The 14,182-nt window shown below is 53.2% G+C and overlaps 1 protein-coding gene across 5 annotated transcripts in view; it reads left to right on the forward strand.

Moving 5' to 3' along the window:
* The window catches only part of arap3 (ArfGAP with RhoGAP domain, ankyrin repeat and PH domain 3), an 806,627-nt gene that overhangs the window by 760,967 nt on the left and 31,478 nt on the right, over positions 1-14,182 (forward strand). For all 5 annotated transcript variants that reach the window (XM_072512821.1, XM_072512820.1, XM_072512825.1 and 2 more), the window contains one exon: positions 2,054-2,191. In XM_072512821.1, coding sequence (XP_072368922.1) covers positions 2,054-2,191 — 138 coding nt within the window. The remainder of the gene's footprint in view (positions 1-2,053; positions 2,192-14,182) is intronic.

The following is a 14,182-nucleotide window of genomic DNA, read 5'->3' on the forward strand; positions in this document are numbered from 1 at the left end:
AGACCGGCTTGTTCCTGTGAGGAAGAAGGATAATTATGGCAAGTTTCCAGAACCTTGGATAAACAAGGGATATTATGAGCCTCGTCCTGAAGAAAAAGGAAGCATTTGTAAGGGCTAGAAGGCTGGGAATAGATGAAGCCCGTGAGGAATATAAATAAAATAGGAAGGAACTTAATCAAGGAGTTAGGAGGGCTAAAAGGGGTCACAAAACGTCCTTGGCAAACAGGATTAAGAAGAATCCCAAGGCATTTTATACGTATATAAATAGCAGGAGGATAGCCAGGGAAACGGTTGGCCCACTTAAGGACAGAGAAGGGAATCTATGTGTGGGGCCAGAGGAAATGGGTGAGGTACTAAATGAGTGCTTTGCATCAGTATTCACCAAAGAGAAGGACTTGGTGGATGATGAGTGTGGGGAAGGGTGTGTAGATAGTCTGGGTCACATTGAGATCAAAAAGGAGGAGGTGTTGGGCATCTTGAAAAACATTAAGGTAGATAAATCCCCCAGGCCTAATGGAATTTACTCCAGAATATTGAGGGAGGCAAGGGAGGAAATTGCTGGGGTCTTGACAGAAATCTTTGTATCCTTATTGGCTACAGATGAGGTCCCAGAGGACTGGAGAATAGCCAATGTTGTTCCTTTGTTTAAGAAGGATAGCAGGGATAATCCAGGAAATTACAGGCCGGTGAGCCTTACGTCAGTGGTAGGGAAATTATTGGAAAAGATTCTTGGGGACAGGATTTACGCACATTTGGAAACAAATGGACTTATTAGCGAGAGGCAGCATGATTATGTGAAGGATAGGTCATGTTTCACTAACTTGATCAAGTTTTTTGAGGAGGTTACAAAGATAATTAATGAGGGTAAGGCAGTGGATGTTGCCTACATGGACTTCAGTAAGACCTTTGACAAGGTCGCTCATGGCAGACTGGTACAAAAGGTGAAGATCAGAGGTGAGCTGGCAAGAGGGATACAGAACTGCTCGGTCATAGAAGGCAGAGAGTAGCAATGGAAGGATGCTTTTCTAATTGGAGGGCTGTGACCAGTGGTGTTCCGCAGGGATCAGTGCTGGGACCTTTGATGTTCATGGTATATACAAATGATTTGGAGGAAAATATAGCTGGTCTGATTAGTAAGTTTGCGAACGCCACAAAGATTGGTGGAGTGGCAGATAGTGAAGAGGACTGTCAGCGGATACAACAGGATATAGATTGGTTGGAGACTTGCAGAGGCGGGAGGAGATGTCAGATGGAGTTTAATCCGGAAAGGTGTGAGGTAATGCATTTTTGATGGTCTAATACAGGTGGGAATTGTACAGTAAATGACAGAACCTTTAAGTGTATTGACAGGCAAAGAGATCTGGATGTACATGTCCACAGATCACTGAAAATGGCAACGCTGGTGGATAAGATAGTCAAGAAGGCATGTGGCATGCTTGCCTTCATTGGTCAGGGCATTGAGTATAAAAATTGACAGCTGTACAGAACCTTAGGTAGGCCACATTTGGAATATTGCGTACAATTCTGGACGCCACAATACCAGAAGGACGTGGAGGCTTTGGAGAGGGTACAGAAGGAGTTTACCAGGATGTTGCCTGGTATGAAGGGAATTAGCTATGAGGAGAGATTGGATAAACTTTGATTGTTTTCACTGGAATGACGGAGGTTGAGGGAAGACCTGATAGATGTTTACAAAATTATGAGTGGCATAGACAGAGTGGATAGTCAGAAGCTTTTTCCCAGGATGGAAGAGTCAATTACTAAGGGACATAGGTTTAAGGTGCGAAGGGAAAAGTTTAGAGATGTGCGAGACAAATATTTTACACGGAGGGTGGTGGGTGCCTGGAATGTGCTGCTGGGGGAGGTGGTGGAAGCAGGTACGATAGTGACGTTTCAGAGGCATCTTGATGAATGCATGAAGAGGATGGGAATAGAGGGACATGGACACTGGAAGTGCAAAAGGTTTTAGGTTAGACAGGCATCCCAAAGTGTTTTGCAGCCAATGAAGTTGTTTTGCATTGTAGTCACTGGTGTATTTTTTCCTTCCTATCAGCACGATGACCTACGACCGACGATTCTAAGACGTCATTCATCATCTGATGTATCCAAGCCAAAATTTGGAACCATGCCACTCATTCCAATCCATGGGGACGACAGCAATTCCATCATGTTATCAGCAAATCAAACACTGGTAAAACAAGATTACTTATTGTGACACTGGTCAGATATTTTTATGTTGCTCAAACACTGAGTTTGCTGCAGTTGGCTTCAGTCCCCTGCACCTTGTGCAGACAACTGCATCACAGAAGGAAATGCAGCAAATTTCTAATCCATTAATTTTACTAAATATACCAGATGGATATTGAAAGTAGTGGCACTCGAACAATACAAGATACATTTCAGTTTGCTTTCTATGCTCCAGCCAGCTTTCCCTGAACCACTAAATCCATTGGCGTGTAAATTCATCCCAGATACTGGTGCAAATCGACAACAGCAGACCGGCGGTCTGTTTCACACATTGTCGGAATTTGTTTAATATATTGAAATCAATGGGTTTGATTATTCAGAGAGTGTGTGAAGCAGGCTGGCCATGTGATACTGTTTGTGCCTAAGACTAAATCAGACCCAATGTTTCTTTAATCCAGATTTATTGAATTAAAATGATGTTTCTAGATTTATACACTGAACACAACAACTGACATTAATAATGCTGCCCCTCACTCAATTTGTTGAGTCTCAGAATAATGAACTTTGCCTGCCAGTGGTCAAGTGACCAGATTGAATGACAAGTGATAGCAAAATGTTCCATTTGTGGTTATTCTTCTTGGACCAAAGGAAACAATGTGAAGATTTAATAGAGGTGTAAAATATTATTATCACTTTTGATCAGGTAGACAAAATACATGTTCCCTTTAGCTGATGGTACAAAGACCAGCTGATACATATTAATGGTTTGGGGAACAAGATGCAGCAAAGATCTGAGGAAGAAAATTTTAAACAGCGAATCATAATGACCAAGAACTCACTGCATATGAGGATGATGGAAGTGCTAAAGATCAGGGGCGAGATTCTCCGTGAGATTCTCCATCTCGTCAGCCGGCCCCAATGGTGTTTCTCATTGTGGGCAGCCCCACGCCGCCGGGCGGAGAATCCCGACAGCGGAGAACCAACCCTATGATTTCCGAAAGGATGAGCATTTTGAGTGAAATAAAGTTACAAGATTATGGTGGGGACTGTGGGGAAGACTAATGAGATCCCAGTGGGGCTTCCGACCCAGGAAAACATCAGTGGCCGCTACCGGGTCTGCTGGAATCTCCGGAGCAGGTAAGCCTGGGATCTTGGACCAGGAGGGTTTGTGTAGGTTAGAGGGTGGAGGAGGTGGAATTAAGGGAGGAAGCGAGTAAATTAGGGCAACCCCTGAAGAGCAACCCCTCACTTCATTTTTCATTTTCACTTCCTACCCACACTTTGAACACCTCCGGTTACAAGGCGAGCTTCTCAATTCCATCCTGCAAATAAGCCAAACGTTTTGTGGTGTGGGCAGAGAAATATCAGAGTCAATTGACTTGATACCAAGCCTAATTAGCTTTTAATTGTTTATTTATATGTGGTGGGTGAGCAGCTGATTTCAGCACCTGCCCCATGTTATTGGTGTGAACTCGGGGGTGCTGCTTTGAATGCACAGACTGTCCACATGGCAGTTTAGTGAGTGAAGGAGTTTGATGAGAGAGGTGCCCCTTTTTTTCTACCCTGATCAACATCCGGCAATTGGCCTAACTGTGGTGGAGTGGAAGAAGCTCATTGGGGAATAACTGATAAGTTTATTTTACTGATTCTCACAGAATCTTTACAGTGCAAAAGAAGGACATTTGGCCACCATTTGGCTCTTTGAAAGAAGATTCTATCTAACCCTTCTAACCTTGAACCTTCTGTCTTCTCAGATAACAATCCAATTCCCTATTGAACACCTCAATCGAACCTCCTTCCACCACCCTCTCAGGAAGTTTGCCAACCATCCTTTGGGTGAAACAAGTTTTTGTTACATCACTTCCACTCCTTTTGCCCATTATTTTGAATCTGTGCCTCTGGTTCGTGATGGCCACTTGAGTGGGAACAGTTTCTCACTATTTACCCTGTCCACAACCCTCAGGATCTTGAATATCTCCATCAAATCTCATCAAATCTCCATCAAATCTCCAACAAATCTCTATCAAATCTCTATCAAATTAGGGTTAGGGTTTTCTCCAAGGAGAAAAGTTCCGATGGCTGGAATTATCCGGCTGTTCACGTTGGCGTGACTTTCCAATCTGCCGATTGCACGTGGTGGCGAGGGGTTAGGGTTAGGGTTAGGGTTAGGGTTAGGGAGGGGTGCATTTAACAGGAAAACCCGTTGATAATGGTGGGCCCAGAAGACCCCATCACTGGTCAATGACAGGAATAGTCGCCAGGCGCCAGCATGACATTTGTAACAGGCTTCGCTGGCATGAGGCAGTTGAGGGGATCCCTCTGAATGCGCAGAGTTAAGTATAGCCTCCGGAGTGGATGGAGGGACATGCCCGGGCAGTGCCCTGCACTGCTCCTTGGTGCAGGTTGGCACTGCTGTGTTGGCACTGCCAGGTTCACACTGCCAACCTGTGTCAGGGTTGGACTCCAGTGGGAGCTGCATTGGGGGATGGGGGCATGGGGTGCTGCGTATATGTATGGTAGGCGAGGAGCAAGAGTAGACATTGGGGGGATGCCGCTGATGAATGTGGGAGGTGGTGGGGGAATGGGGGGTCACCTGAGACCACTGTGATGTGGACTGGGGAGCGTTAGACTGCAGCACTGGTGGGGGCACCGTTAAAGATGGCGCCCTGATCTATTTGGAGCTGGTTCCCACCCCACCTGAGTGATGGTGCGAACCTAGCCCACTCACGTTTTTTTCACAAAGAGGCTCAAATATCGGTGAAAAATCCCACCAGCGGCGTCAGCGGAATTTGCACCAATTTTCTTACCGGAAGTGACACTTTGCCATTTTTTGGCCAATTTTACCCAATCTGGTAACTGCCTCCAACGCCACCACATCCTTCCTCAAATAAGGAGACCAAAACTGGACACAATACTCCAGATGTGGTCTCACCCACACCCTGTACAATTGCAACGACACCAGTCCTTTTGTAATAAACACTCACGTTCCATTTGCCTTTTTAATTACATATTGTACCTACAGACCGATTTTCAGTGATTCATGAACAAAGACACCCAGATCCCTCTGCCCAGGCGAATTTTGAATCTGTTTTCCATTTCGACAATAATTTGCCTTTCTATCTCCGAGCCTATCTATATCCATCTGCAAAATCCGTATCTCCTCTTCACTGCCTGCTTTCCCACCTATTTTAGTCTCATCTGCAAATTTTGCTATGTTACGCTCTGTCCCTGCTTGCAGATTATTTGGATAGATTGTGAACTGTTGAGGTGTCCGTGTGTACCGTGTGTACCGTGTGTATCGGAGCGCCTGTCATTCGAGGACCTGCTGACCGGGGATGTCATCGAAGACTCCACCTGAGCAGGATGACCGTAAGACATATCTGCTGGATCATAGTGCACCTGAACCCGTGGGGGAATGCGGGAGGACACCCGCTCCCAGTGCCCATCAAGGTGACGGTCGCCCTGAACGTTTTGGCAATGTGGTCCTTCCAGGCGGTGAGTGGGGACCTGTCGGGATCTCACAGACCTCGGTGCACAGGTGCATCCGCGCCGAAATGGAGGCCCTATATGCCCAGACGGCAAAATATATCAGCATCAATGTGGACAGAGCCCACCAGGTTGCCAGGGCAGCGGAGTTCGCCACCCTCGCCGGGATGCCCCAGGTTCAGAGGGTGATCGACAGGACACACACGAAAGGAGTGGCCTTCACAAACTGAAAGTGGTTCCACTTGATGAACGTGCAGCTTTTGTGTGACCATCAGCTGCACATCATACATGTCTGCGTCCGATACCCGAGCAGAGTGCATGACGCCTTCATCCTGGCACATTCAATGGTTCCCAAAACCTTCGAGGCTTCATGGCTGATGACGCCTATCCGGAGGCAACAGGCCGACGCGAAGACCTGCTACAATAACGGCGAAGCAGTGACCAGGGCCAAGATTGAGTGCTGTTTCCACCTCCTGAAGATGCCGGTCAGGTGCCTGGACCACTCTGGAAGAGATCTCCAATATTGTGCAAGGAGAGTCTCCCACTTCTTGGTGGCCTGCTGCGTCCTCCACAACAACACGCAACAGAGGAGTGACTTGCTGGAGGAGGGGGATGATGCCAGGCATCGTCCAAACAGGAGGATGCAAGGGAGGGCCTGGATGGAAAGGGCATGGGGTGCTCCAATCGCCTCCAGGTCCGCAGACTAGGGGGCCTGGCCAACGGCTGCACCAAGATTCCGTCCCATCCCACAACACCTCTTACCCCCAGCCAATCACCCCTCCCATGTCCACCGTCCATGCACCAACACCATCCCTCCCATACCTGCAACCCCCTCCATGATTCTTACCTGCCTCACTGCAGGGTGGGGGCCCTGGGTTGGCAATAACAGTGGGTCTTGTCCATGGGATGGAGAATGATGACAGCCCGCTTTGCAATGAGCTCTGGTGCTCCACATCGTTGGGCAATGTCTGACTCCTGCCCACGGTAGCTGGACATTCCATCTCACGGTCCCATCGGATCCCTGGGTGGTGGAGGTGGGGGCGAGGGGGTCGGTGGGTGTTGGGTGCAGAGAGATGAGGGTGGGGCCGGGTATCAGGCAGTGAGCGGTGGCTTACTTGGGGCCATAGGCTGTGCCCACCGGAACACACACCCCCGCACCCCTCTCTGACCCCCCCCCCCCCGGTGTCGGGATGGTGTGGTGGTGATGGGGTGGTGGTGGTGTGGTGTGGGGGTGATGAGGTGGTATGGGGGTGTGGGGGTGGTGTGGGGGTGTGGGCGGGTGGGGGTGGTGTGGGGGTGGTGTGGGGGTGTGGGGGTGGTGGGGGGGTGTGGGGGTGTTGTGGGAGTGTGGGCGGGTGTGGGGGTGTGGGGGTGGTGTGGGGGTGGTGTGGGGGTGGTGGGGGGTGTGGGGGGGTGGCGGTGGTGTGGGGGGGGTGGGGAGGTGTGGGGGTGGTGTGGGGGTGGTGTGGGGGTGTGGGGGTGTGGCGGTGGTGTGGGGGAGGTGTGGTGGTGTGGCGGTGTGGGGGTGTGGGGGGTGTGGGGAGGTGTGGGGGTGGTGTGGGGGTGTGGCGGTGGTGTGGGGGGTGTGGGGGGTGTGTGGGGGTGGTGTGGGGGTGTGGTGGTGGTGTGGGGGTGTGGGGGGTGCGGGGGTGGTGTGGGGGGGTGTGGGGGTGGTGTGGGGGTGTGGCGGTGGTGTGGGGGGTGTGGGGTGTGTGTGGGGGTGGTGTGGGGGTGTGGCGGTGGTGTGGGGGGTGTGGGGGGTGTGTGGGGGTGGTGTGGGGGTGTGGTGGTGGTGTGGGGGTGTGGGGGGTGTGGGGGTGGTGTGGGGGGTGTGGGGGTGGTGTGGGGGTGTGGGGGTGGTGGGGGGGTGTGGGGGGGTGGTGGTGGTGTGGGGGTGTGGGCGGGTGAGGGTGGTGTGGGGGTGTGGGAGGGTGTGGGGGTGTGGGGGGTGTGGGGGTGGTGGGGGTGTGGGGGTATGGCAGTGGTGTGGGGGTGTGGGCGGGTGGGGGTAGTGTGGGGGTGGTGTGGGGGTGTGGGGGGGTGTGAGGGTGTGGGGGGTGTGGGGGTGTGGGGGTGGTGGGGGGGTGTGGGGGTGTGGGGGGGGTGGGGGGTGTGGGGGTGTGGCGGTGGTGTGGGGGTGGTGGGGGGGTGTGGGGGTGGTGGGGGTGGTGGGGGAGTGTGGGGGTGGTGTGGGGGTGTGGGCGGGTGGGGGTGGTGTGGGGGTGGTGTGGGGGTGTGGGGCTGGTGGGGGGGTGTGGGGGGTGTGGGGTGGTGGGGGTGTGTGGGGGTGGTGTGGGGGTGTGGGCGGGTGGGGGTGGTGTGGGCGGGTGGGGGTGGTGTGGGGGTGGTGTGGGGCTGGTGGGGGGGTGTGGGGGTGGTGGGGGAGTGTGGGGGTGTGGGGGTGTGGGCGGGTGGGGGTGGTGTGGGGGTGGTGTGGGGGTGTGGGGCTGGTGGGGGGGTGTGGGGGGTGTGGGGGTGGTGGGGGAGTGTGGGGGTGGTGTGGGGGTGTGGGCGGGTGGGGGTGGTGTGGGGGTGGTGTGGGGCTGGTGGGGGGTGTGGGGGTTGTGGGGGTGTGGGGGTGGCGGGAATGTGCCACGCGTGCCATAGGCAATGCCGCTGGTCAGCGGGCGGTTCCCTTGCTTCCCTGATGTTGACCTCCACCTCGGCGACTGCCCTCTCTGGACTCACCGCTCAGGTCCAGTGCCCCCTCCATCTCTCCCTGCGGCTGTGCGCCGCCTTCCCGTGGTGGGGGAGGGACAGAAAATGCAGATGGCCGCGGGTAGCACAGGGGATGGGGAGACCAGGGCACCCGGCGGCGGGCGGCACGGGTGTCTCGTTGTGCAGGGTGGGGTGTGAGCGGACTGCCGCAGTGTGGGTTTAGTTGCCCTCCGGGGCGGGGGGGGGTGGTTATGGGTGTGGGACAGGGGTTGGTGCCACGGGCATGGCGCTGGCTACTCCCCCTGGCTGCCCTGAGGAGGATGTGCAGCTTTTCCCGGCACTGCTGGCCGGCCCTGGCGGTGGGCCGCTTGGCGCTCACCACCTCTATCAGCTGCACCCAGACCGAGTGTATGCCGGCAGGTGGCAGCCTCCTTTCCACTCCAGGTAACAGGGTGCCCGCCTCTCCTCCATGGCATCCAGCAGCATCCCGAGCTGCACATCTGCAAAAGGGGGTGCTGATCTTTGGGTTATCATCTTGCTGGCTGGAATGAGAGTGAATGGGGAGTGGATGTTGATATGTGACTGCAGCTTGTCAGCCTTTCGAGTGCCAATCCCAACCCCAGCCAATCGCACACCATTTTTCATTGGAATAGCATTGGTTCTACACAATGCCGGTGCAAGCCCATTAACGGGGCAGGAATTGCTCGGGAACCAGTGCTGCATAACACCCCCTGGCGTCAGCACTTATTCTCTGAAATGGAGAATCCCACCCACAATGTTTTGTCACCTGTGGTAACGAATTCCACAGGCCGACCACTTTCTGGGTGAAGAAATTTCTCCTCATCTCTGTCCTAAATGGTCTACCCCGTATTTGGGGCAGCACGGTAGCACAGTGGTTAGCACAATTGCTTCACAGCTCCAGGGTCCCAGGTTCGATTCCGGCTTGGGTCACTGTCTGTGCGGAGTCTGCACGTTCTCCCCGTGTGTGCGTGGGTTTCCTCCGGGTGCTCCGGTTTCCTCCCACAGTCCAAAGATGTGCAGGTTAGGTGGATTGGCCAATGATAAATTGCCCTTAGTGTCCAAAATTGCCCTTAGTGTTGGGTGGGGTTACTGGGTTATGGGGATAGGGTGGAGGTGTTGACCTTGGGTAGGGTTCTCTTTCCAAGAGCCGGTGCAGACTCGATGGGCTGAATAGCCTCCTTCTGCACTGTAAATTCTATGAAATCCTCAGACGGTGACACCAGGGGCGGGATTCTCTCCTACCCGGCGGGGCGGGGGGTCTCGGCGTAATGGAGCGGCGGGAACCACTCCGGCGTCGGGCCACCCCAAAGGTGCGGAAGTCTCCACACCTTTAGGGGCCAAGCCCTCACCGTGAGGGGCAGGTCCCGCGCCGGAGTGGTTTCCGCTCCGCCAACTCGGGCGACGCATGCGCAGGGGAGGGGGTCTCTTCCACCGCCGCCATAGTGGAGACCATGTCGAAGGCGGAAGAAAAAGAGTGCCCCCACGGCACAGGCCCGCCCGCGGATCAGTGGGCCCCGATCGCGGGCCAGGCCACCATGGGGGCACCCCCCGGGGCCAGATCGCCCCGCGCCCCCCCCCCCAGGACCCCAGAGCCTGCCGCGCCGCCTTGTCCCGACGTTCAAAAGGTGGTTTTATCCACGCCGGCGGGAGAGGGTTGACAGCGGTGGGACTTTGGCCCATCGAAGGCCAGAGAATCGCCGGGGGGGGGCCCGCCGACCAACGCGGCGCGATTCCCGCCCCCGCCGAATCTCTGGTGGCGGAGAATTCAGGGCACGGTGGGGGCGGGATTCACGCCAGCCCCCGACGATTCTCCAACCCGGTGGGGGGTCGGAGAATCGCGCCCCTGGTTCTGGACACCCCCACCATCGGGAACATCCTTCCTCAATCTGCCATGTCTACTCCTGTTAGAATTTTATAGGTTTCTATGAGATCACCCCCCTCATTCTTCTGAACTCCAGTGAATACAATTCGAAGTAACTCAGTCTATTTTAAATTCATTTACAGGATGTGGGTGTCGCTGATTAGGCCAGCATTTATTGCCCATCCTTGTTGCCCTTCAGAAGGTGGTGGTGAGCTGCCTTCTTGAACCGCTGTAGTCCTTCAAGTGTAGGTACACCCACTGTGCTGTTAGGGAGGGATTTCCAGGATGTTGCCCCAGTGACATTGAAGGAACGGCGATATATTTCCAACTCAGGGTGGTGAGTGACTTGGAGGGGAACCTCCAGGTGGTGGAGTTTCCAGGTATCTGCTCCTCTTGTCCTTCTAGATGGGAGTGGTTGTGGGTTTGGAAGGTGCTGCCTAAGGAGTGAATTCCTGCAGTGTATCTTGTAGATGGTACACACAGCTGCCACTGTTCGTCAGTTGCGGAGGGTTTGAATGTTTGTGGAAGGGGGAGCAATCAAGCGGGCTGCTTTGTCCTGGATGGTATTGAGCTTAAGTGTTGTTGGAGCTGCGCTCATCCAGGCAAGTGGACAATATTCCATTGCACACCTGACATGTGCCTTGTAGATGGTGGACAGGCTTTGAGGTGTCAGGAGATGAGTTACTCGCTGTAGGATTCCTAGCTTTTGACCTGCCCTGATCACTGGGAGTGGGTGTCCTTCCCCATTCACACACGGTGCCAGGTGTGTTATCATCTGGTATATGTGTCTCACAGTCCCTCTGCTTATCCGCAGTCTCCGCCTGCATGCCCGGTCCAGCAGGTCCTCGAACGACAGGCGGTGCCGGTACACACGAGGCCTCATCCAGCGCCTCCTTGGCACCTCCTCCTCCTCGGCCTGTCGGGCGGCTGGCCCTCCAGCTTGTGCGGCTGCCACCTGCTCCTCTGCAGCCCGTTCCTCTGCTGCAGCTTCCGCCGCCTCTCTGAGCGGTCTCCGTTCAGGGCTTCGGCCATCGCCATGGCAGCCACCATCGCGGGTTGGTGTCCGAATGCCATTGTCTTCAGGGGGTGAAAGGCCAACATGTTATCATGGCGCATACTTCCGTGCCCAACCAGGTACCATGGGCTACATGGTGGCCCCAATTGGCACTGCGGGCCCCACCCAAGCATGCCCCCCCTCCCACTCCCGCCCCGTCAGTGTCCACGGTCCTGGCGCCCGTCCCTGCTGTCAGGGGCACCGTTGGTTGCCAGTGCCCTCACTGGGGACTGGTGTGGCCCTGGGTGGTCCCCCGGTGGGTGGTGGGCAGTTGGGCGGGGTGTTCGGGGGCGGGGGGGGCGCTCTGTGGCAGGGGGTGGGGTGCGGGAGTGGCTGCGCCCATACAGTCGGTGTTGCTGTGTAGAACCAGGGGCCGGCGGGGGGGGGGCTAGGCAAGACGTCCGCCGTAATGGCGGTCAGTGCCTGGGCACCTCCCCAGTCCTGGTGATTTTATTGAAACATATAAGATCCTGAGGGAATTTGGCAGGTGGATGCTGAGAGGATGTTACCTCCCTGTGGAGGAGACACAGTTTCAGAATTTAGGGCCTCCCATTTCAGATTGAGATATGGAGATTTTATTTTCCTCTCAGGGGGTCATTAGTCTGTGAAAATCTGCAATTCTCGCGATTAGAGAAGGCTGAGTGATTGAGTATGTTCAAGACTGGGTAGCTAGATTTTTGATCGACAAGGGAGTCGAGGATTATCAGTCACAGACAGGAAAGTGACTTGAGGCCACAGTCAGATCAACCATGATCTTAAGAATGACAGTGCAGGGCTGAAAGGCGGAATGGCCTGAGTCCTGCTCCTAATTCTTCTATTTTTGTAGTTGAACTTCACCTCAAAGCTGCTGACTTGGAGCGAGTTCACCACTGAGCCATGGTTGGGTTAGACCAGCGGTGGCAACCTGTGGCCCACCTGGATTGTGAGTGCAGCCTACAAGATATTTTGTTGACCATTGCCCACACGCAGGGTTGCCACATTCCGCTGATTACCGTCGGCATAGTTTTTCTCCTACCGGTATGACTGAAGTGATTCACACGTAAAGCTAAGGTGAGTGAAGTGAGGTGCGCACTGATTGCTCACAACATTGACTTTGAGAGCCGTGCACTCCCTCTGTGTGTAAAGTATAAATATTTATTTTGTTTTTCCCATTTCAAGTTGAACTTGTTACGACATTTTTGACATTAGCTCCATTTAATCCTATTCAAGGAACAAAGAACAATGCAGCACAGGAACAGGCCCTTCGGCCCTCCAGGCCTGTGCCGATCACGTGTCCAATCTAGACCAACCGCCGGTATCCTTCTATACCCGGTCTGTTCATGTGCCTGTCCAGATAAGTCTTAAAGGTCGCGAACGCATCTTCCTCAACCACCTCACTTGGCAGTGCATTCCAGGCCACCACCATCCTCTGTATAAAAAACTTCCTCCGAACATCTCCACTGAATCAGAGGGATAGATAGGGTGGACAGTGAGAGCCTTCTCCCGCGGATGGAAATGGCTAGCACGAGGGGACATAGCCTTAAACTGAGGGGTAATAGATATAGGACAGAGGTCAGGGGTAGGTTCTTTATGCAAAGAGTAGTGAGGCCGTGGAATGCCCTACCTGCTACAGTAGTGAACTCGCCAACATTGAGGGCATTTAAAAGTTTATTGGATAAACATATGGATGATAATGGTATAGTGTAGGTTAGATGGCTTTTGTTTCGGTGCAACATCGTGGGCCGAAGGGCCTGTACTGCGCTGTATTGTTCTATGTTCTATGTTCTATGAACCTTTCCCCCCTCACCTTGAACTTGTGCCCTCTTGTAATTTTCAATTCTGCCCTGGGAAAAAGCCTCCAACTGTTCACCCTATATATACCCCGAATAATTTTATAAACTTCTATCAGGTCGCCTCTCAGTCTCCATCTGTCTAGGGAGAACAATCCCAGTTTATTCAATCTCTCCTCAAAGCTAATACCCTCCATACCAGGCAACATCCTGGTAAACCTTTTCTGTACTCTCTCCAAAGCCTCCACGTCCTTCTGGTAGTGTGGTGACCAAAATTGGACACAGTATTCCAAATGTGGCTGAACCAATGTTCTATATTTTTCGTCAGTATTCACTCAGGAAAAAGATAATGTTGTGGAGGAGAATGCTGAGCTCCAGGTAAATAGATTAGATGGCATTGAGGTAAGTAGGGAAGAGGTGTTGGCAATTCTGGACAGGCTGAAAATAGATAAGTCCCCGGGACCTGATGGGATTTATCCTAGGATTCTCTGGGAGGCCAGGGAAGAGATTGCTGGACCATTGGCTTTGATTTTTATGTCATCATTGGATACAGGAATAGTGCCAGAGGACTGGAGGATAGCAAATGTGGTCCCTTTGTTCAAAAAGGGGAGCAGAGACAACCCCGGCAACTATAGACCGGTGAGCCTCACGTCTGTAGTGGGTAAAGTCTTGGAGGGCATTATAAGAGACAAGATTTATAATCATCTAGATAGGAATAATATGATCAGGGATAGTCAGCATGGCTTTGTGAAGGGTAGGTCATGCCTCACAAACCTTATCGAGTTCTTTGAGAAGGTGACTGAACAGGTAGACGAGGGTAGAGCAGTTGATGTGGTGTATATGGATTTCAGCAAAGCGTTTGATAAGGTTCCTCACGGTAGGCTATTGCAGAAAATACGGAGGCTGGGGATTGAGGGTGATTTAGAGATGTGGATCAGAAATTGGCTAGCTGAAAGAAGACAGAGGGTGGTGGTTGATGGGAAATGTTCAGAATGGAGTTCTGTCACAAGTGGAGTACCACAAGGATCTGTTCTGGGGCCGTTGCTGTTTGTCATTTTTATCAATGACCTAGAGGAAGGCGCAGAAGGGTGGGTGAGTAAATTTGCAGACGATACTAAAGTCGGTGGTGTTGTCGATAGTGAGGAA

Source organism: Scyliorhinus torazame, chromosome 7 (genome assembly GCF_047496885.1).
Source record: "Scyliorhinus torazame isolate Kashiwa2021f chromosome 7, sScyTor2.1, whole genome shotgun sequence".
In the NCBI taxonomy this organism is placed as follows: Eukaryota; Metazoa; Chordata; class Chondrichthyes; order Carcharhiniformes; family Scyliorhinidae; genus Scyliorhinus; species Scyliorhinus torazame.